The sequence below is a fragment of the Rhinolophus hipposideros genome, assembly GCF_964194185.1.
Source record: "Rhinolophus hipposideros genome assembly, chromosome: 5".
Classification (NCBI taxonomy): Eukaryota; Metazoa; Chordata; class Mammalia; order Chiroptera; family Rhinolophidae; genus Rhinolophus; species Rhinolophus hipposideros.
In genome coordinates, this window is record NC_138051.1 from 60,200,112 (window position 1) to 60,223,038 (window position 22,927).

At 39.2% G+C, this 22,927-nt stretch overlaps 2 protein-coding genes across 4 annotated transcripts; both read left to right on the plus strand.

Moving 5' to 3' along the window:
• The first annotated feature begins 465 nt into the window (after window positions 1-465).
• On the plus strand, window positions 466-15,294 carry KIF23 (kinesin family member 23). Of its 2 annotated transcripts, XM_081048499.1 has the most exons (16): window positions 484-572; window positions 703-824; window positions 2,129-2,231; window positions 4,082-4,161; window positions 4,245-4,364; window positions 4,603-4,729; window positions 5,084-5,242; window positions 6,234-6,391; window positions 7,417-7,590; window positions 7,889-8,068; window positions 8,331-8,642; window positions 11,408-11,638; window positions 12,575-12,657; window positions 12,838-12,916; window positions 13,510-13,580; window positions 14,402-14,937. In XM_081048499.1, exons 1-16 carry the CDS (start codon window positions 503-505, stop codon window positions 14,415-14,417), a joined length of 2,085 nt encoding a protein of 694 aa, XP_080904625.1. In that variant the 5' UTR covers window positions 484-502; the 3' UTR covers window positions 14,418-14,937. The 2 variants fall into 2 exon arrangements, with proteins under 2 accessions (XP_080904626.1, XP_080904625.1); XM_081048500.1 differs by lacking the exon at window positions 8,331-8,642 and having other exon boundaries at window positions 466-572; window positions 14,402-15,294.
• A 1,256-nt stretch (window positions 15,295-16,550) lies between these two features.
• On the plus strand, window positions 16,551-18,895 carry RPLP1 (ribosomal protein lateral stalk subunit P1). 2 transcript variants are annotated; one of them, XM_081048501.1, is made up of 4 exons: window positions 16,551-16,763; window positions 17,488-17,562; window positions 18,422-18,539; window positions 18,765-18,895. In XM_081048501.1, exons 1-4 carry the CDS (start codon window positions 16,692-16,694, stop codon window positions 18,842-18,844), a joined length of 345 nt encoding a protein of 114 aa, XP_080904627.1. In that variant the 5' UTR covers window positions 16,551-16,691; the 3' UTR covers window positions 18,845-18,895. The 2 variants fall into 2 exon arrangements, with proteins under 2 accessions (XP_080904627.1, XP_080904628.1); XM_081048502.1 differs by lacking the exon at window positions 17,488-17,562.
• The last annotated feature ends 4,032 nt before the right edge of the window (window positions 18,896-22,927 follow it).

A 22,927-nucleotide genomic window follows, 5' to 3' on the forward strand; every position in this document is an offset into this window, starting at 1 on the left:
TATAGACTAAAACTTGACCAGCCACGTTGGAAGGATTGCCAATCCTAGTATATACCAAACTCTTTCTGAATTTGTTTTTTGGTGACACTGAGGTCAGAACCAGCTCTATCTGGTGATCTTTTAAAATTAGGAAAATGCTAGCTTTTGATGCTTAACCTGTGCATGTGATGTTGCTATACTACTTTGATCTCTAATTGTTTAGTAAGTGTTGTTTCGTATGCTTTGCCAGAACAAATTAGAGCAAAAGTTTTAAAACAAAACAGGTTCCTGTTATCCTATTATGTAACTAATATTGACTATATATCCTTACGGTTATCTGTTTAGTATTTTTCTGAGATCCTGCTTGGGCTTATTCCATTTATAAGAATGGATGTCACGTTGCCTGGAATTTTAGTCCTAGTCTTGAGATATTAGTAACTCATAATTTAAGAAACTAATGGTTTTTTTTCTTTCTCATAGACCTCCACAATCTAAATTGCTTCGTGAAGATAAGAACCATAACATGTATGTTGCAGGATGTACAGAAGTAGAAGTGAAATCTACTGAGGAGGCTTTTGAAGTTTTCTGGAGAGGTTAGAGTTAAAATCGGAAAACTATAAAACGATAAATATATTTGACAGCAGTACTTTTTGGTTTAGTAGAAAGCATGTACATGAAAATAACTGAGTTCAACTTTGATCAATGATTTTTCTGTCATCAAAGGCCAGAAAAAGAGACGTATTGCTAACACACATTTGAATCGTGAGTCCAGCCGGTCCCACAGTGTGTTCAACATTAAATTAGTTCAAGCTCCACTGGATGCAGATGGAGACAATGTCTTACAGGTAAAGTTGTAGTGTGTGGAATTTTTCTTATTCTAACTGAATCCCTAATTCTTGGAATTAGAGTTAAATAAGGGAGGTTTCATTGCAATGAAGATTGCTCTAGATTAATATATGTGTAGGTAATGACTTTAATTGTTCCATTAGATGGTGTAGTTTTGGGAAACTGGCTGTTGAATCTTAGAACCTGGAATTATGCTGTGAAAAAGATTTACAAATCTTTATAAATCTCTTTAATAGAGGAGATAAAATGGAAGAATGTGTGATTCATTGTTTTATCTCTGAGGACTCATTTTATGTGTGGGAATTCAGTTAATGGTTTTAAAATGTCAGTAATTAACTTTCCAGGGTGGGTACAGTTCAGGAGATGGCCAATTCTAAATTGTTCTTCTCTTGGCTGATAGGCTAGTAGGGCCCCCCTATTGATCACTATTTACTGTTGGGCCTGTCGTGCTATAAGGCTTACATCAGTTAGTGACAGCATTTGAGCCCAAATATGAATCATTTAATAACTTGAAGCTATTAAAGTGTAATTCATTCAAACCATATTATGAAGTTGTGGTATCATGAAGGTTTCCAGATGGCAGAAAGATAGCGTACATCATGGTACTGAAGACCACCAGCAATCAAATTCTGATTAATTTACTATCTGACCTAACAGTACTAAACTCCTCATGATTCAGAGAAGATTAAAGGAGGTAGTACATGTCAAGTTGAGTCCAGTGTTTGGCTTATATTTAGTCAGCACTTGATAAATGTTAGCTAGGAAATGCTTGTAAGTCAGACTTCCACATACACTTGATTTCCTTTGAATCACATTTATTATTACAATATCATACCTCTTGACTTTTATTTCTTAATAACATTATTAGCGTATTATGAAATTATTAAATATCTGATTATAGAAAAATTTAGGATAGTCCTGTTCTAGACTATTTAGCAGCTATTTATTGAGCTCCTGCTGAGTGTTAGGCCTTGTATAAGGTGCTGGAGATAAAATCATTAAAAGGCAGACTTTCTGCTCTATGGAACTTAACAGTATAATGTAGAAGACCAGTGTGCAAGTAATCGTTAATGTCATGAGTATATTTATCATATGCTTTTAGCAAACTCTTCTCCCAAAACATGTATCCTTTGCTCCAACTGGTACATTTTGTATTGTGCAAATATTCTATTCATAATACAGTAATTTGTTGATCTAAATATTTAAAGAACATTGTAAACTAGTTATACCAGTAGCTCACGTTATGTTATTGGCATTATGTTATTGGCATTATGATGATGATTGGCATTATTTTTTCCTTCAGGAAAAAGAACAAATCACTATAAGCCAGCTGTCCTTGGTAGATCTTGCTGGAAGTGAAAGAACTAACCGGACAAAAGCAGAAGGGAACAGATTACGAGAAGCTGGTGAGTAAAGCACAGTACCTATTTATTGCTACAACTTTCAAAAACTTGCAATGACAGTTTATCATCTGCTTATTGATGAGGTTTAAGCATAATTATCAATTTCATAATTTAGAGGCTAAGTTTAATGGTCAGTGTTGTTCCTTCAGTTTTGCTGGTTTGGTATCACTCTATTACAATATACTTATTTCTTTAAAAACATGGAAAAATAGCTAACATAAATATAAGTTACATTCATAGTGAAAGTGCCTGTTATATTATTCCTTAAAGTGAAATTAAGTTACTCCAACATTCGTAGTGGTAAAAATCAGCTTCTGGAGGTGGGAAAGATCTTTGAACACAAGAGCCAAGTTAAAGGAAATCTGTATTTTTTTTTCAGTGTTTCATTTTGTATAGCCATTCAAGTTGTTTTATGCTAATAACATTTATGGAGTATACCTACTGTGTGCCAGCGGCACACAGATATAAAGGACAGGGCCCTGCCCCCTAGAGTGTCCAGCCTGAGTCAGGTGAGAGGCGGTTAACAAGGCCGTTTCGGTAGAGTATGATAGAAGTGACACAAGGTACTATGGGAGTAGAGTACAGCTGATTCCTCCAGCCTGGGGGTGAAAGGCGGGTTCTGGGGGCGGGGAAGAATTCATGGAGTTGACACTTCGATTGGGGAGTGAGCTCTATGAAGAAGATGGGATTAAAGGCATCATCCCTGACAGAGGAGGCAGCCACCTGTAAACAGACCAGTCTTGAGAGAATATGGCAGGGTCAGGGTAGCTGCAGTGGAGGGTATGGGTGGTGAACCGTGACAGCTGAGGCATATTAAGAAACCTGAATTTTATCTTGAGGGAATAATGGTGGCTACCAATTGTTAAGAGACTAGTGTCTCATAGTTTCTACTATACATGGGCTTGATTTTTGATTCTGACTTTTCAGGATTGTATCATACCCATTTTTCAGACTAGGAAATGGGTTGGGAGAAGTAATTTTTCCCAGATTGGAGCCTGGGTTCAAACCAGGTTAGTTAGACTCTCAAAACTTGTCTTTCTACTGTTATACAGCCTCCCCTTAAAGTCAGTGAAGGGTTAGTCTTTTAGAAAGATGATTTTTCCAGTATAGAGAATTAATTTACCAGGGACAAGTCTAGAGATGAAAAGCAGTTAGGAGCATTTTACAGTAATTCACATGAAAAGTCATGTGACCTGGAAGCAAAGATCAGACAAAATTGAGAGCTAATTAGGAAGTAGCTCCACCTACCTGGATGTGGAGAGTAAAGATGATCCTGATTGAAGAGAAGCGGATTGAGGTGAAGGTGTGGGCAGTTAATGAGTTTTGTGTTAGACATGTTCAAACCATGTTCAAACCACGGAAGTATACCACCTAAGAAATCCTTGTTTAGATGTACGGGGGAGAGTTAGCTCGATCCTAATACACTTGACTGGAGCCCCTCTGGGTGCAGGGGAGACTTCATGTCGATGAAGCCAACTGTAGCCTAACATGAGTCATGCTTTAGAGATAATATTTTAGTCTGAGGATATTAAACATCTGCATCTAATATATGCTTTAAAAGAATTTAAGATTGGGAAGAAACTTTATGCGTCATGAAGTGCAATGTTGCATTCAGTAGAGTCCTTTTGATAGAATCCCTGAAGGATAGTATTTAAGCTGTCGTGAAACACTGCTGTTAGAATACCCCTGAAATACTGCCAGACCATGCATGGACAGCTCTTTAAATGAGCCACTAAAATCTGTTATTTGTAATTTCCATCTACCTTCTATAAAGTAAGGATTTTATAGGCAAACAGACCATACTCTAGCTATGTATTATTGTCAAATGTCTTCTGTGTACATTTTTCTGTCAGGTAACATTAACCAGTCACTAATGACACTAAGAACATGTATGGAAGTCCTGAGAGAGAACCAAATGTATGGAACTAACAAGGTAAGCAACAGCCTTTCATCATTTGTATAGTTTTGGGTGCCTTTTTACCTTATGTATTTATTTGGATTTGAATGTATTTATAGATGGTTCCATATCGAGATTCAAAGTTAACCCATCTGTTCAAGAACTACTTCGACGGGGAAGGAAAAGTACGCATGATTGTATGTGTGAACCCAAAAGCTGAAGATTATGAAGAAAGCTTGGTAATTTTAATGTATTTATCCTGTATAATACAGTTGTAGAGTTTCTGCAGATGAAACAACTATTTGGGTGTGAAGAATGATATTTTGAACATTTTTTTTAATTGACCCAGAACCATCAGTTACAGAAATGAACTGATGAACAATTTATTATTTCATTTAGTAATTTCTGAAGGGCTTGGGTATGTTTATTTGTAAAACAAAAAACCCCAAAACTCCATTTGTTTGTTTTGTATCTTAGCAAGTCATGAGATTTGCGGAAATGACCCAAGAAGTTGAAGTAGCAAGACCAGTAGACAAGGCAATATGTGGCTTAACGCCTGGACGGCGGTACAGACACCACCCTCGGGCAGGTCCAGTTGGAGACGGTATGATTTGGTGTTTGGTCATTTGCCCATTGATTAGTGTGTGTCTGTCTCTCTCTTCCCCTCTCCCCTCCAATCTATTTCACACAAGAGAACTGTTTACTTCTCTTCTCCTCAAGAACCAAGTGCAAAAAAAAAATCTGAACCTATGTATAAATGAGATTTCTTTTGTTACATACTATAACTGTTTTTTTTAACTTCCTTTTTCATAGCTAATTTTTAAAGGAAGTATGATTATGATAACTCAGGAAGTAACAGTTAATTGGATTGGGGCTATAATCACAGTGTTAAATTTGTTTAAATAAGTTCTTTCTCGCTTATGTGGAACTTTTTATAATTTTTTATAATTCCATACAGAACTGCTGGTTACAGAAATGGTTTTACAGAGTTTTCCACCTTTGCCATCTTGTGAAATTTTGGATATCAATGATGAGCAGACTCTCCCCAGGCTGATTGAAGCATTAGAGAAACGCCATCAGCTACGACAAATGATGACTGATGAATTTAACAAACAATGTAAGGTCAAACTCTGTGATCATTTTAACTCCAGAAATTTGCAATTAATCTGAGTTTTATGGTGGAATAGAGTTATTTTGTCTCTGCACTTTGTAGTGCTCGGGGCATTGTTGAATTAGACTAAAAAGGAACTTTTCCCACAGCTCTTTTTCATATTCCAAGAAAATAAAAGCAAAAGAAAAAAGTTGGTGTATAGTCTCTCCCTTTTTAAAATTAATAGTGATGGATACAAAAAAATAATAGCTGATTTGTTTGTAGTTTTTATTAGTTACTTATTTGCAAGGCACTTGACATAATTACATCTTAATAACTGTGCTTTTGGGCAAATTACTCAATCCTCTATTTCTTAGTTTCCAAGTCTGCAAAATGAGGATTATAATTGTTCCTACCTCAGAGGGTGTTGTGAGGATAAATGAGACAATGTATGAAAACCATGTAGAAGAGTGAACAGCCTGGTACATGATTAGTGCTCAGTGAATGTCTCTACTATTTTTATCATCATCAATTCATTTTAATGTTCACAAGAAAGATGTGAGATAACTGGTATTTGAATTCCATTTTGAAATGAGGAAACGTGCTTGGAAAAATAACTTGCCCAAGTCATATATAACTGGTATGGTCAGTGGTATACTAGGGATTTCAGCTTGAATCTAACTGTTCCTAAAATTAATCTAGTATTATTTCTGTTTTTGCATTTGTTGTCCTGAAGCATATTATTTACCCATAAAGGTTGGTAAGGAGATGCCATAGTGCAAAATGAAAGACTTAATATTTTTCAATAATAAACAGAAAGCTTCTATGAATGTGTCTTTTGTAGATTTGAGAATCAAACTCATGATTTCCTTCCATGTTTTCTGATTATAGATTAATTCTCCAAGAGAGATTTATTTGCTGAATAGCTACATTTTTTATATAGTATCAGCTAATTAAAGTAGAGTTCATTGGTTATTTTGGAATTGGAGTAAACAAAAACCTGCATGTTTTGTTTCAGCTATTACTTTTAAAGCTATGTTGCAAGAATTTGACAATGGCGTTTTAAATAAAGAAAACTACATTCAAGGAAAACTAAATGAAAAAGAAAAGGTGATCTCAGGACAGAAATTGGAAATAGAACGACTGGAGAAGAAAAACAAAACTTTAGAATATAAGGTTGGTTTGGGCATTAGTATAAAGGATGTGCTGGCTGTTTACCACTGGTCTCTGACTGAGCCATTGTGCTGGACAAGCCTGTACCCGCTGCTTACTGGGAGTTATCCCATCGTCATTTACTAATATTCATCCCACCCCCACAAGGGAAATGTGAATGAAAAACATAAAAGGGATGTTATACTCTTTGAGTTAGATTGTAGCAGTTGGAGAGAATATTCTCTGGCCTAAACAAGTGAGCTCTCTTGAGTTTAGCTTTGGTGATATTCGTAGCTTGGTTTTTTACTTATTACTGGGTAATATATGTTTGTTTTCTCCTTTACAAAGGATCATTTGGGGGGTACACATTCATTCTAGAGAGAAGCTAGTCACAACCAATACAGTGAGTGTTCTCTATTCCAAAAATAGCCTTAAAAATAACATTTTAGGCCTGAATTTTAGGGTAATTTTTCACCTGAAGTCAATTATAACTTAGTCTTTTCACTGAGGAACTTGTTTAAAAGTTCTCATTTCTAGGAATAGAGGTAGGAATTCAGATGAAATGAATTCCTTTCTCGTGATTTTTCTTTCACAGTTCAGCTTGTATAAACAAATTATGAAAGGGATTATTTTATTATTCTATTTTTCCCCCTCTTCTTCCACCTGCCCCCTACCCCAACTCCAGTTGAAGCCGTTGTTTCTCAGTCTAGTTGCGTACGACACAGCTCCCTGGCCGATGCTGGTATTATAAGTCTTACACTCCCCCAGGCTGAGGCAGTTGGTCGCAGGTGGGTCAGCAGGTCACAGCAGTTCTCATCAGCTGCCGGCCGCTCACAGCAGCACACTAGCCCAAGGCAGCTCAGCTCCAGGGAAATCTGTCATTCACAATCTTGGCTGCAGAGGGCGCAGCTCACTGGTCCACGTGGGAATCGAACCAGCGATCCCGGCACCAGGAGCACAGAGCTCGAGCTACCCAGCAGGCCTGATTATTTTAGAGCTACATGAAATATTTACATACCAAATACTGAACATAATGGTCTGCTTTCCAGATTGAAATTTTAGAGAAAACAACTACTATCTATGAAGAAGATAAGCGCAATCTGCAACAGGAACTTGAAACTCAGAATCAGAAACTTCAGCGACAGTTTTCTGACAAACGCAGACTCGAAGCCAGGTTGCAAGGCATGGTGACAGAAACAACAATGAAGTGGGAGAAAGAATGCGTGAGTGTTATTCCTATAGAGCTTATCACAGAGACCAGTGGTTTCTTTCATATGTACTGCTGAATTGCGGTACTTGGGGTAGGATTTGGGGGGGGGGTGGCAATAATAGTTGCCTGTTCAGTTCATTTTGTTTCATTTCTCTGCCCTGAAAATTCATGACAAATTAATTAGCATTATGAAGCCTAGTTAACTCAGAATTGGAGAACTGTTACTTTTAGTAAATAAAGTGTTACAGTAATTTGGTGTACTTGTTTGGTATAACTCAATTAGAATACATGCTGCCATTGATAATCTGTAGGAGCGTCGAGTGGCAGCTAAACAGCTGGAAATGCAAAATAAACTCTGGGTGAAAGATGAAAAACTGAAACAACTGAAGGCTATTGTTACTGAACCCAAAACTGAAAAGCCAGAAAGACCCTCTCGGGAGCGGGATCGAGAAAAAGCTCCTCAAAGAACTGTTTCTCCACCACCAGTGCCTGTAAGTTATTTGTTGTTGTGTAGTAATTCAGGACTAGAGAAAATTTGTTCAGATTAGGGACCATGTATATAAAAAATCAGTTTTTTGTTTTATATTATATTTCTCAAACTTCTATTTATAAATTTTTAAAATTTTGTATAAATACAAGTTTAGAACAAATTTAGTATAAATAATTATGTTCATGTGTTAAAATTATAGAAAAGTAATGAATTGTTTCTTAGTTTTTCCATCTTGCTCATTAATTTCTCTTCAATTTTTTTAGCTTCCTAGTAACTATATTGCTCAGATTTCCAACGGCCAGCAACTCATGAGCCAGCCACAGCTACATAGGCGCTCTAACTCTTGCAGCAGCATTTCTGTAGCTTCCTGTATTTCGGAATGGGAGCAGAAAATTCCTCCGTACAACACACCTCTCAATGTCACATCCATTGCAAGGCGTAGGCAGCAGGAGCCAGGACAAAGTAAAACTTGTATCGTGTCAGACAGAAGGCGAGGGATGTACTGGACTGAAGGCAGGGAGGTGGTTCCTACATTCAGAAATGAGATAGAAGTAGAAGAGGATCATTGCTGCAGGGTTAGTGCCAGTATTATTTTAAAGCATTATAGCAATAGATTTTAATCTTGTGTTTTTATAACTTGGTTCAGAAAGTTCAAAACAAAGATGGGTGAGTTCCAATATAAACAAGGTCTAATTTTTATGTTATTAATTTGAAAGATCAAATCACCCCGAAATTGAGGCCTAGCTCTTCAGCTGAAAAAACCTACACCTATTTAGCAACAGAAATGAAACCTCGTGTTCAGTGAACACAGGTCAGGGTGGCACACACACCAGTAATCTGCTTTTCAGTTGCATAGCTAATGAGCATGTGAATATGAGTGTCTTAGAGCACATTTTCCAATTTTTTTCTTTTGGTTTTTCTTCCCCGAATTAGATTTTTTTTGTTGCATTTGAACCTTTGAAAACTGTTTTCCCAATCTTTTATTTTGAAAAATTTCAAACCCAAAGAAAAGTTGAAAGAATGGTACAGTATTGGCTTTTTCCCCTTTTCTAGATTTACCAATTGTTAACTTTATATAGATATGTAAACATTTTTTCCTTGAACCTTTGAAAGTAAGTCAGACTTCATGGCACTTCATCCCTAAGAATATGGACGTTATCCTATATAACCACAATCTTTATCACGCCTACAAAAGTTAACATTAATTCTGAATAAATATCCTCTAATATATAGTTCATGTTTACATTTCCCCAGTAACATCTTTTTTCAATCCATGACGCTATCAAGGTGAATGCTTTGGGTGTGGATATTTTGTTTCTTTAAATCTCTTTTAATACAAAACGATCCCCCCCTCTTTTTGATTTTCATGATAATTGTTTTTGAAGAATCCAGGCCAATTGTTTTGTAACTACTGAAAGTTTACATGCCCAATAAATTGCTTTTAATCTCAACCTTTATTTCAATTAACAAGGGCTCTGCCTCATTCAAGGGTGTTTAAACAAATTTACATTTATATTTTCTTTTTAAGGATTAAAGTTTCTCCTTGAATTTGAATAAATGAACCAAGTTACTATTGTGAACTTAACATTTAGTAAAATCTTAATATAGCTCTTAGAACTTTTCTTCTAAACAAATTAATCTTATGGTAAATATTTGCTTTAGATTTCTTGTATAATTTAGGGTGCAGAAAAATTCCACTCAAGTGGCCTGCATTCCTGATTATTAAGGAATGGTGATGAATTCCAAAGTATTTACAAAGGCAATAGAAATCTTAAAGTCTCTTAAGTTCTTTACTTTGCAGATATCACTTTAAACCTTTTTAGGGAGCAAACTATGGTGACTGGTCTTTCTGATCAACTCTAATAAGTCTCTTGATTTCATGAAAGTTTATAGACAAAACTATTCAAGGCCTGCCTTCAACATTAATGTAATACCTAATTTGGCTATGAGATTTAAGAGGATTTACTAGAGATCTCACTTAAAATCAAAATCTCTTAGAAGTGCAGCAGAAAAGTTTAGGCTAGTATCTATACATCTAGGTTTGTTGGTCAAAAATTATGTCAAGTGAAGAAATTATACTTCAGTGAAGAAAATTTAAGTGTCATGTATTTAATAAATGGTAGTAGGTTGTAAGGTCTATCTTTCTGAAGCTTGTTTTAGAATCTGTTTATTGCTAATGTGTTCAAGAAAACGATCACTTTTGCTAAATGGTAGATCGTGACAGACAGACTTTTGTTCAATATTAATTAAGCTATTTTAAGAATGGAAAGTTTCCTGCTTGCTGTGAAGCTTGGGCATATTTAGGGGCAAACTATATTGCCCATGTTTTATACTATCCTGATTTGTCACTGGTGCTTCATTTGTTCCTTATAATTATATAGGGAAAATGCTTTAGATCTCTAGATACGCATTTGAAATTGGGATCTTCAAAGGATTTGGCCTGTGACAGACTGTTTCATACAAAGATGTTTGAAGAATTCTAAAGATTTTGGAATTGCTTCAAACTTAACTATGTCCTGTATGTGAAATATTTTTTATTAGGTTAAATGTGCTAAATTTAACTTTCCCAAATTTACATGACATTTGAGTGTAAGCAACTAGTTTTTTATTGTATGATATAGATTAATTTGACACTATATTCTTTATGTAGTTCTTGGAAGCTTTATGAAATGTTTGGTGAAAAAAATAGTTGGTAAACCCATTGTTGTGTTTGAATTTTCCATGACGTTCTGTTTAGAGATTTTAAAATTTCAGAAGTACTTTATTTACATTCTTTTAATCATTTTATACATAGAGTTCTTATTATACCTTATGTTCTTTAGTATTTTGTACTATCCAGCCCCTTCAGCTTTTACTTTTATTTTCCTGTCTTTGAGTAAAGTGTACTTTTCTCTTGTTTAGAGGCCTATGACATGTTTAGGCTTTTACTGATCTTATTGAAGCTTTTAACATGGTTGTGGGCCTAATAGATTACCTCAAAATAGCAGGCACAAAAAATGGTTTTGGATCAAAAATGCAAAGTGCATCATTTGTCTTAAATAACACTTATATAGGAAAGACTAGCAGCATTATCAGAATTTGTCCTTGTTTTTTGTTGAAAGGGAAGCTCCCTGGTAGATTATATAATATACAAGCTGGTGTTAAAAGATGTTGTTGGTTTTGTGTTTAAATACAAAGAGAACATTTAAATTACTTGAATAACATATAGCTTTTGAAAAGGTTCATGTGTTTGTTTTGATATTGGCACCAACTACTGTAGCCAAACCTGCTGCACTTCTAATAATACCCTTAAATTAATTCTGGGTTATGCTTGTTTCTCGATTCCTTTCAACCTGATCAGAATGTACCACCACTTCGTCTCCGACACAGACGATCACGCTCTGCAGGAGACAGATGGGTAGATCATAAGCCTGCCTCTCACGTGCAAACTGAAACAGTCATGCAGCCACATGTCCCTCATGCCATCACAGTATCTGTTGCAAATGAAAAGGCACTAGCTAAGTGTGAGAAGTACATGCTGACCCACCAGGAACTAGCCTCCGATGGGGAGATTGAAACTAAACTAATTAAGGTAAAAACAAATTTACAAAGGAGAAAAAATATACATAAAAGCTTAACAAAAATCCATTTCCTTGTCTATTTCTTTGATGACACACAGGCAGTGTCAACTCGAACATCAATGGGTATTGGCTATAACCTTGTTGAAAACTAAAGCAACTGCTTAGGTTGTGAATCTATTAAACTGGGACTAAATTTGCTTTCTATTGAATGATGCTTAGATTCTCAGGTTTGTTAGAGGAACTACAGATCTATTACGTACTTTTAATTAATGTATATTTAATTTTAGCTCCTACTTTTAAAAAAGTAAACTTAAAGAATTGTCTTTGCTCTCTGTCAGTTCAAGATAAAAAGCCCACATTAAAATTTGACCTTTTCAAATTACTAACTATTGAGCTACCCAAAGTCCTTTCCCTTCTATCTGTAGAAGAGTTTTCTCCTGATGATAGAGTCAATGAATAATCAGGGAAGTAAAAGACAAGACTTGGGGGGGGGGAGTTTTTCATTTCAAATTTAATTTAGAGGACAGTTCTCATAACTATAGTTTCAAATAAGACTATACTGTCTTTTGAATATGAGGAGAGTGGCGCACCCAGAGAGGAAAGTATAATGCCTTAGAACATTAAGAAATTTATGGTAGATGTTGAGATCCTAAGCATAGTTTTTATATTAAAGGTTAGACAAAAATGAATATTATTTCCTGCAGTTAAAAATGTTACTGATTATGTTGCACTGGACTTCTTTTGTTTAGTGAGAGATGTGTACTCAAGTTTCTAAAGTATTTTAATAGTACAGACCCAGCACTCCCAAGCACCACCTCGTTTTGTGGATAGGAGTTGCCTTAAAACAGTAGTCTTAGGTTCAATTTGGAATATATATATATATATATATGTATGTTTATTATTTGGATGTATCAAAGTGTAATGGCGACCTTTTCTCTTGGCACTAGGGTGATGTTTTTAAAACAAGGGGTGGTGGACAATCTGTTCAGTTTACTGACATTGAGACTTTGAAACAAGAATCACCAACTGGGTAAGTATCTCTATAAGAGAACTATCATTTTCTCACCTGCTCATTCCTGAGGAACAGAATAGCCTGTAAAATGTATCATTAATTCTCTGAAGAAGTGTAGTAATATTTCCCTATTTCTAATATTCTTCCTGTTGTTAGAGCAAAAATAATTGTTACATCATGTTTCCCCTTTTTCCATAGTCGAAAACGAAGATCTTCCACAGCAGCACCTGCCCAACCAGAAGGTGCAGAGTCTGAATGGACTGACGTAGAAACAAGGGTAGGGGTGAAAATTAAATATCCGTCTGCTTAATAAAAATTAGAGATGTCATATTTCAACAAGCCCCACAGTTGTAGCTTTTCATGCTCTTTGAAGTAGCCGAGGTCTGAGCTCACGTTGACAGTGCAGCCTGTAGACCTGTCCTAGCAAACCTGTGAAGGTGTTTGTATTTCTCTAGGTCTGGTCTTACTGGAGCTCTTTGGCTCAAAGCCCGTTTTCAGCATGAAGAGATAGAGCCCAAGAATCAAGTCAGAGAGCATCACCTTAGGCAAGAATTCACATCAAATTGATGGAACTCTCTCAGAATTTCCCTGTGGAACTTATTCCTGATAAGAGGCTCTTGTGGAAAGAGCATGGGAAGGTGGGGCCCGAGAGGCCCAGCTGGTGCTGGCCATGGCCACTTTCTCAAGAACTCTTATCTAAAACGAGGAGGTTTACCTGGATGATCTGTAAAGTAGCTGACCAGTATTTTAACATAGGTGCTTGAGCTGAACTAGAAAGCAATACTGGATTTTTGCCTTGGTTGAATCTGGCAGAATTGTGTTTTATAGACTGCTGAGAGGAACTGAGCTTTTCTGCAATTTTCTTATCAGTGTTCTGTGGCTGTAGAGATGAGAGCAGGATCTCAACTGGGACCTGGATATCAGCATCACGCACAACCCAAGTGAGTACTGCCTAGCTGGGGCCTTTCTGTATATATTTCCCCTCCTCTAGTATTTCCACTACCATCCCTTCTCCCTACCATCCACTTTCTTTTAAGAGAACAAATGTGGTTTTTGTTTACCCCTTAGAACATCTGGGCCCTACTGGCCAACTGCAGTAGAGCAGCAGCAATGCTGAGAACCTGGGAAAGTTCGATAAGAGCAATTAGAGCTGCAAGAACAGGAGGTGATGAAAGATTTGGCTCACTCTTGTTCATATTTTGCCAATGTTCAAAGCTTTCAGAGGCTGAATTGAGATCACCTATAAGGAAGGGAGGCTAAAGGCTTTCGTCAGGGATGGCAGCTCTTCCTGTAATTCATCCTTTCCTAACTTGCCTCTTGGTCTTGTTACAGCAATTAAGTATTCAGTAAAGTAAAACAATGGTGGGATTTATGGTTGGGAAAGGAATCAGACTTTCCCTCTTCCATTAAACAATACCTAAGAGTCTGGCCCATTCTTTTTCCATAATTAATAAAAACTCCTTTTCAAATATCTATGTATACAAGTCCATGTGTCCATTTTTAACACATATTCCTTATGCAATTTGGAAAATCATTGCAACAGGATAAATAAAGATGATAAGTCCTTTTTTAAAATTTAATATTAGATAATCATATTTTGTAAATAAGCATATTTTGTAAGTTATTTGCTTTTTCTCAAGGACTTAAACTTTTTCCCATAATAAAACCAGGAATTCTCTTAAAGCCTTCCTAGAGATTAAATTGCTCTGGATGTGTTACTGATTGCAAAATTCAACACTAACTGCTGGTTTTCACATTTTAGGCGCAAGAAGCCATGAACAGTCTCAGTAATGAAAGAACATTTTCATTTTGTTGGTGATTTCCCCAAAACCATGCCAGGAGTCGTCTGAGTCATCTTGTAGAAGTTCAACTCGTTGACTATCACAGACCTCGGTTACATCATACACTAGCCTAGATCAAAGATTTCTCTATGGTTCCAAAGACAGCTAGGATTCAACAACCTTTTTACATTATATGACTTGCCATATTTAATATGAATAGCAGAGAAAAACACCTCCCCTTTTTTCATTGCCGTGTGAACTTTTTTAATAATGCTATTTTTTGTATATTTCTTGTATACTTATAAACTAATTCATGCAAGTGTTTGTCTTGGGTGATTAAGGAAGAATATATCTGATCACGCTTTATTTTTTATCGTGACATTTCCAGCTCTTGTCTGAATGTTTCTTAAGGTTTTATAAACAAAACAAATGCTGCTATTGATTAGCTGCAAGAATGCACTTTAGACATATTTGACAATTCAAACTTTCAAAATAAAGATGTCAGTGACTGGCCAATACTAAAACCATTTTAGGAAATTGTTTTGAATTTTGTGTGTACATATTCATTTTCTGACACTTAGCTATGCCAAAAGAATTGAAATAAAAAGCACTAAGAAATATAAAGTTTTGTGGTAGTCAAAACATATTACCGGTAGCTAGCATTGTGCCTTGCATTTAGCTGGCACTCATTTGTGCAGTAAATTAAAAGAAAGTACTAGAGGTTTCTCTCACATTGGGGCTACTTGTTTTAGCACACACAGGAATAACTTCGAAAAGATATTTCCCCTGCTGAGAACCAGGAATCTTTCCCCAACCCACATGTATAACCTGCTGGAGTACCATGGACCAGTGAATAAACCTTAATACAGTGTTTGACTTGGAATCTTCCCTTTTTTTTACTTAATTCAATTGACTTGGCAGGGTTTCAAGAGCAGCATTCATAAATTTCCAGGTATGAAAACTTAATTCTTGATATTATACCTAACTTAAATCCATATATAAAAAGGTCAACATCCTCGCAGCATAAACCCTTTTTTCTTTTTTCTCTCCCCTTTTACTTACAATTAATTGGTCATTCATAACTGAACAAAAGTGTCTGTGCACATTACACCAGAACGTCTAAGATTTCTACCCACGTGTGCTTCAGAAAGTAGGTACATAGGAACTCAGAGGAGGCTTTCGGGTCCAAGGGATCAGTGAGCCTGCCCCACCCCCACTTGCAGTGATGGGGAAATGAAACTGGAGAGTGCAAAACGGTGGAAACACAAGGGAGATAGAGAATGTGTGGACTAGCACCGCTCCCGGGACCGGCCAACGTGATGGGAGGACCAGGCAGGCCATCAGATGGGATAGAGACCAGTTTGGAGGCAGAGGAGAGGGAGTAACTCGATAAGCCATTTCCATTCAAATCACCAGGCGCCTCAGTTATAAAAACAAGTTGAAGTGGAAAAGTTCCCCAACATTCTTAGTATATCGTTTTTATTTTGGAAGGGGCAAGAAAAAACGAAATTTACTCATAATCCCCATCCCTCGCCACACACAAGCAGGAGGCACTTAGGATTCCAGATTCCAAATCCAGGCTCCACCGTGGACTGTCACCCGGAGCTAGTTACCGGGTCTACTTTAGTTTTGCCATCTATGAACTGGAGATACTAGTGCTTACCTCTTATACTGTGTGAGGATTAAATGTATCCGTGTGGCTCAGTGCCTGGGACCTAGTGGGCGCTCAAATGCTGCTACTGTCGTGACGCAAGTTTCTTGTTTAGTTCTATATTCACTTTACCTGAGACGTTGTACTAAGCAAGGGGGCCTCCAGGCTGCACAGCAGCTCCTGCCTCCAGGTGGTCACCTGCTTGGGGGGAAGGGGAAGCTGGGACGTCATTAACTGATTGTATAAATAGTGTCACACAAGCTACAGTACATAGGATGACGTCCATTTACCTAGCTAACTACAGTAAAATATTTTTACTGTACGCCCTAAGCTTCATCCAAACCAAGATAATTAATTAGCACGTACCGGTGCCTAGCAACTATGAACTCGCAAACGAGCGAGTCTTGTGCGCAGGCGCCTCTGGCTCCGCCTCTTCCGCCAGGCGTGGGCACGGATTGGTCCGTGCGGCCGGTATAAGATGCCGCGCGCATGCTCGTCGGCCCCTTTCCTCAGCTGCCGGTAAGGTGCTCGGTCCTTCCGAGGAAGCTAAGGCCGCGTTGGGGTGAGGCCCTCACTTCATCCGGCGACTAGCACCGCGCCCGGCAGCACTTGCCTGAAGCATGGCCTCCGTCTCAGAGCTAGCCTGCATCTACTCGGCCCTCATCCTGCACGACGATGAGGTGACAGTCACGGTGAGTGCGAGCCCGGGCCGGCGGCGGGGAGGCCTGCGGGCGGCACATTCTCCGTCCTCCCAGTCAGGCCCTTCCGTTCGCAGCCCGGGCCGCCGACCCCCCCCCGCGGGGTCTTCGGGCTGAGCGACCATCAAGGTGGGCGCCTGTGCGGGTTGGCCAGGGGCCTCGGCCACGTGCTGGCCCCGAGAGGGACTGCATTACATTTGCGGCTGCGCGCTCTGCCGTTGAGAAATTTATTTACAGAAACTTGCGCAGCGCGTGAGCATACTAATCCACACGTAGTTGTATTCCGGGGCACTGCACATCTGTTTGGTATGATGTTCTTGAATTCCTGTGGTCCTCGTAGCAGGCCCTGTGGGGCCAGGCTGCAGAGCGGAGGTTTGCGCGTAAACCCTGCCCTGCCTCCCGGACTTGACTTCTGACTTAAAATAGTTGCGTGACTTGGGCGAATCCCAAGCCTGGGAAACGGCAGCGATGAGCTCGCCGCCTTGCAAGGTGCCAGGCACACAGGCGCAGATGCGTTTAGTTTGCGCGTGACAGCCGAAAAGAGTAGGAGAAATGGTCGTCTTAAATAAACATACATAAAATACAGGTAGAGTATTTGAACTAGATAAACATGGTCTTCTATACGTTTTGAGTGGTTTACTTTCATTTGCAATATTTTGGAGACTTTTAAGAAAACTGCGCTTTGATCTCTGATGAATTGGCATTTCATTTGTTCTAGGAGGATAAGATCAATGCCCTCATTAAAGCAGCCGGTGTAAATGTTGAACCTTTCTGGCCAGGCTTGTTTGCAAAGGTAAGGGAATGGTGGTACAGTGGTTTGGAGAGGTAAACTTGGGAAGACCTCATTTACTTAAGTCAGGTGTTCGTGCCAACATCCAGAAGTGCCGGCAGGCCCAATATTGCACTGGATCAACTCCAAGTGGTATTTCCTCACATCTCTAGTACCTAATTAAGGTTTCAGTTTGTCTTCTCTTTCTTTGTGTCTTTTATTGATCTCACTCTGGGTTTTCTTCTGTTCTGAAACCATGGTAACAGAAGTAAGCAGGTCATTCCTTCTTAAAAAGGGTCATGGTTACCTCCCATTTTACAGGTTACTTAGTCTCTGGCAAGTGAAGCTCATAGCCCCAACTTCACCTTGTGTCTTGCAAAGAGCTTTGAAAGACTGAAAACATTGCACCTATATAATAGAATGAATTCCCTCGGGAAAAGGCCTAGAATTAGCAGTCTGAAAAATTGAATTCCCTGTTAAAAGGAGGTGGAACTGTGGGAAGAATCCTGGTCTGAGTGCTTAAGGAAACTGTTTTTTAACAAGCTAAGCTAGCATTTTGGGGCCAGTTTTGTCATATATAAAAGGAATTCAGGTAGTTGTAGCTTACTAACACATAGCAGTGTGAGTATGAGATTTACAGCTTGAGGGATTTTTTGTGATTGCTTGTTTTTAATACAGCTGTGTGGGTCACCTTAATTTAAGTTTTAGGGAATCTAAGTTGCAGACAAACTGTCAGTGGCAGACTCCAGCAAAGAAGGAAAATGTTAATATATGTGTAGTGATGGGAATTGATCGCTAAGTTCAAAAAGGAACTATTTTTTCTGGGAGAGTGTTATAAAAGGACAGAACTGAGCGTTTGTATATGTATGTACTTGTGTTGTAGGCTCTGGCCAATGTCAACATCGGGAGCCTCATCTGCAATGTAGGGGCTGGTGGAGCTGCCCCAGCAGCCGGTGCTGCCCCAGCAGGAGGTCCTGCCCCCTCCACCACTGCTGCGCCAGGTAGGAAACTTCATATTGGAGGGAGGAGTGGAGATTAAAATTTATTATAGGCAGAATTGCCCTTAATGTGCTAAGAATAGGTGTCTGGAAATCCTAAAACCAGAGGCTTTGTTTGATAAGGGGCATCTTAGGGTATTTTGATCATGTAAGTTGAAGGTCCTGGAGCTCTTTGGAGTTTAAAATACTGAGATGTGTAATTGACTTTTCTTTTTTTTTTTTTTTAAGCTGAGGAGAAGAAAGTGGAAGCAAAGAAAGAAGAATCTGAGGAGTCTGATGATGACATGGGCTTTGGTCTTTTTGACTAAACCTCTTGTAACATGTTCAATAAAAAGCTGAACTCTGCTGTTGTTGGTCTTGCTGATTGCCTAGAGGTGTGCTATGTATGTAAAGATGATCTCACGTTTATAATGCTGGCTTTCAGTCCTTTGCTATAACACAAGCTGGGTTTTTTCCTCTGCCGCCGTCTTGTGGTGGGAAATAATACACAAGCAAGACACCGTGCTGAGAATGCACTTAATTTTACAGTACTGGGAAATGCATGTGGGGTTGGAGAGGGGATCAGAGCAGATGCCTTGTCCAGATTACCTATGTAATTTAATGGTTACAGGATTTGTCCCCTAGACATAAGAGTAATGGGGCAAGGAGTGACCCAGACGTCACATTCCCCAAACAACAGTGGGTAAAAATTTGAGCTATTTAACCATCTGAAGTAGAATATTGATGCTGCATCCTGGGTTTCATCAATAATACTGAAGAAGTAGAGAAAATTCAGTTTTAAGTCCCCAGTTACACAAAGGGGATACAATTAGAATTCAAACCTGTAGGAAAATCTAACAAACTAGCTTTTGAGGGGATGCAACTGAACAATGATGTGAAGTGGAAATTGGTTCACTTATAAAATGCTAAGGCACTATAGGACTTGGACACATAAAACATGATTATTGTGTATTCCTTTCTCCCCTCCCTAATCTGTGATTGTAGCTACCTCAGTTCTGAGATAACAGGAATTCTTTACACTTAGCACTCAAGTGTCAGAAGGAGGAAATACTGACACTTCACTTTACAGAGGGAATATTTTGAATGGGTTAGAGAAAATTAAGATAAAGGAAAGCACAGCATCTAAAACAGATGAAAATTAAGTGGCAAATTGGTATATTATAAATACTAAATAGTTATCCAAACAATGCAATTGCAAATGTTCACTGCAGCAAGACTCAAATGTTTACATGGCTTACCCTAGTTAATTCTACTTCCAGCTTTAGGAAGCCCACCGGGCTATATTAAATCTCTGCTCTTAAGTTCCTTGTACTACTGCTTCTTAAAAGTAGATGTGTAATTATGTGTCTACGATAGATTGTTCAATATCTTACTCCCTCTCTACACAGTAAGTTTGGGAATCGAGGCTGTCTGTTTTGCTCACCTGTATCCCCAGTACTTATCACAATGCCTGACTCATTATTGGCGTTTAATATATACTTAATCAGAGTGCAGCTTCTCCTTTACCTGTAAGGAAATCATAGCCCAGACAAGAGGAGGAACTTGTTCAGCAGCAATGATCAGCAGGGCCAGAACTGGAACCCAGGTACTCAGACCAGCAAATGCTCTTTACGCTGTAGTACACAGCATAAAACCTGCCCTGCACACCACCACCACAGGCCTCATCATTCATTTAATTCACATTTAGTACGCAGTTTCCAGGTGGCCAGGTACAGATGTGGGTGTTCAGGTCCTGAGATGGAAACTCAGGGACCCAGATGAGGACAGAAAGCCAAAACGCTGGTACAGGTTCTGGCCTTACACGTCCCTTAATCCTAAACCCGCAGGACCTGGCTCCGTAGACGTAAGGCGAGGGTGTCGTGTCGGGGTATTCCCTTAAGTGATGCCAGAACTAAGCCTTATTGTTGAACGAGGAATTCTCAGCATGTGGGGTAGTAGAACCCAGGCGCGGTGCCCCTGAGCCCACAAATTTCCTTCTGGACGCGGAGACCAGTCACTTCCCCCATCACGTCCACATCGCCTAGGATGAGGGAGATGATGCAGGAAAGCTCGGAGACCGAGGCCAGCTGGCTGCATGAAGTGTTCTCAGCCCACCTCAGCCCTTCATTCACGAACAACCAAGCTTTTCAACTAGCACAGGTGCAGGACTCGTGAGCCCGCGCTTAAATTCTTCTAGCCCGCCATTCGCCAATCAACGGCCGCGCTGAGAGGAAGGGGCGGGGCGAGAGGCGGGGCTAGAAGTGGAGTGTGGCGGGGGGACGCCGACTTCTCGATTGCACTGAGACCACGGGGGGCGTTCGAGGGCCCTGAGGGCTTCTTTGCGCATGCCCATTAGTATCTGTCCCGCTAGTAGTAGGTTTTTAAGTCTGGTTTAGAGGCAGCGAGGTGGGTGCAGGTTAGTAGATTAAGGTAACTAATCTCTTATGAAACCTCTATAATCAGGAGATTCCAGCACTTTCATTAACCAGCAGGAATGGGATGGGGCATATTTGTAAGTTGGGAATAATGATCCGTTCCCGCCACACCGCTACTTTTTTGAGAAGGTAAGGATATTAGTAGTTAAGATCACGCCAATTAGTTCCTTTATATTTTGCTTTGGAGAATGTGGCGTCTAGCGCAACAGGGGCAGTGAGGGTACAAGGAGGAAGAAACATACAGAGACTAAATGCAGTTAAATCTCAGAAGCCCAGGGGTCTCACAGTTCTGAAAGGCTGGAGCCCAGAACAAAGCCGACTGGAGGTTTTTATTGATAAGTATACAAGGGAGTAGCAGTGTGTTTGGCACAGTCGGTGAGACTCACTTATCACGGTCTAGAAGCAACCCAAACCAATTATGTTGATCTTCAAACAGCAGAAGCAGAAAGTCCTTGAGGTGAGGTTTGCAACTCTTTTAAGGGACATATATCATATGTTGAAAGAGCTGAGCAGAGAGCTTAATCTTATCACTCAAGACGTTTCTCCCAATTAGGTGAGAGGGAAAAGTCAGAGGCAGCAGCCGCTTTTCCCAGGCAGGGGGAAGGGGAGACAAGGCCCCTTCCCAAATCTTTTTAAGGGAGCTCATCCGGGGTCTCCATGGGGTTCTGCCTGGCTTGAGTTGTCCCCCCACCCCGGTGGGGAATCTTACTCGTCATTGGCCGCAAACCCTCTTTTGGAGACTAAATAGAGAGAAATATACAGTCCCAGAGATGCACAGTCTCACAGACTATTCTTTCCTTAAGGAAAGACATGGGGGGACAGTCTGCTAGGCTGTTGTGTGACAACAGAAGTGGATCCAGACTGTTCCTAAGACCTTCATTTCCAGAAAGCATTTTTGCCCAGAGGAAGAAGTGAACATATTTCCTCTACTTTTGGCTGCTTATCAACTAGCTCAGTCACCTAGGAATCTGATAAAGAAAAAAAAAAGGAATGACACAAACTGTTACAAAACAGCTTCCTGGGCTCCTCCACAGGCCACTGAACCAGCACCTCTTGGGAGGTGGCTGGCTGGGAATCTGCAACTTAACAAACTCCTGAAGAGTGTGATGGTTAGGACTGGGAATTACTGGATTCAAGCAAACCTAGCTCTTCCCACAGTGCTTGACAAATAGAAGGTGCATACTAAACATTGAATGACTGAAGAACTGTCTTCAAGTACTGAAGGAAGATTTAACGATTGGATAATAAGCCATGTTGACAACACTTGGCAAATGGACTGTTGCTGTGAGTGTAAATTACTACAACTTTTTAAGAAGTATAATTGGGTTCTATCTCAGAACGTTAAATGCTCTTACTTTCCACCCAGAAATTTCACTTATAGGAATCCATCCAAAAATATATGTACGATTTTACTGAAGCATTATTTGTAAGAGGCAAAAAAATGAGCATGAGAGAGGCTTTCATGTAGCCATTAACAGGAATGTTACTACTGAAAGGTATCTGGGATAACTTGCTAAGTGCAAAAGGCAAGTTGCAGACTAGTATACATAATATGATCCTAAAAGATTCACCTGCATGTTTATCTGCGTAAAGAAAAATTCCAGAAGAATGCAACAGTAACAACAGTGATTACCTCTGAGGCGAGGGGTTAGTCAGGATGGGAGAGAGTTTTTTTCCATTTCAATTTATCCTTTTCCATATTGCTTGGATTTTATAAACCATGATCATGCATTACTTTCAATAGCTTTTAAGTCTGGTTTAGTAATGGCATCGTGGTCTCAGGTGCTGGTTAGTGGACTAAGGTCACTGATCTGTTGTGAAACTTCTATGTCAGAAGATTCTAGCACTTTCATTAACCAGTAGGAAAGGGATGGAACATATTTGTAAATTGGGATAATGACCCTGTTCCTGCAATAGGGGTGGAGAGCAACAATTAACATTATTGTTAATTTTTCAAAAATTGGAGGGGCTTTATAT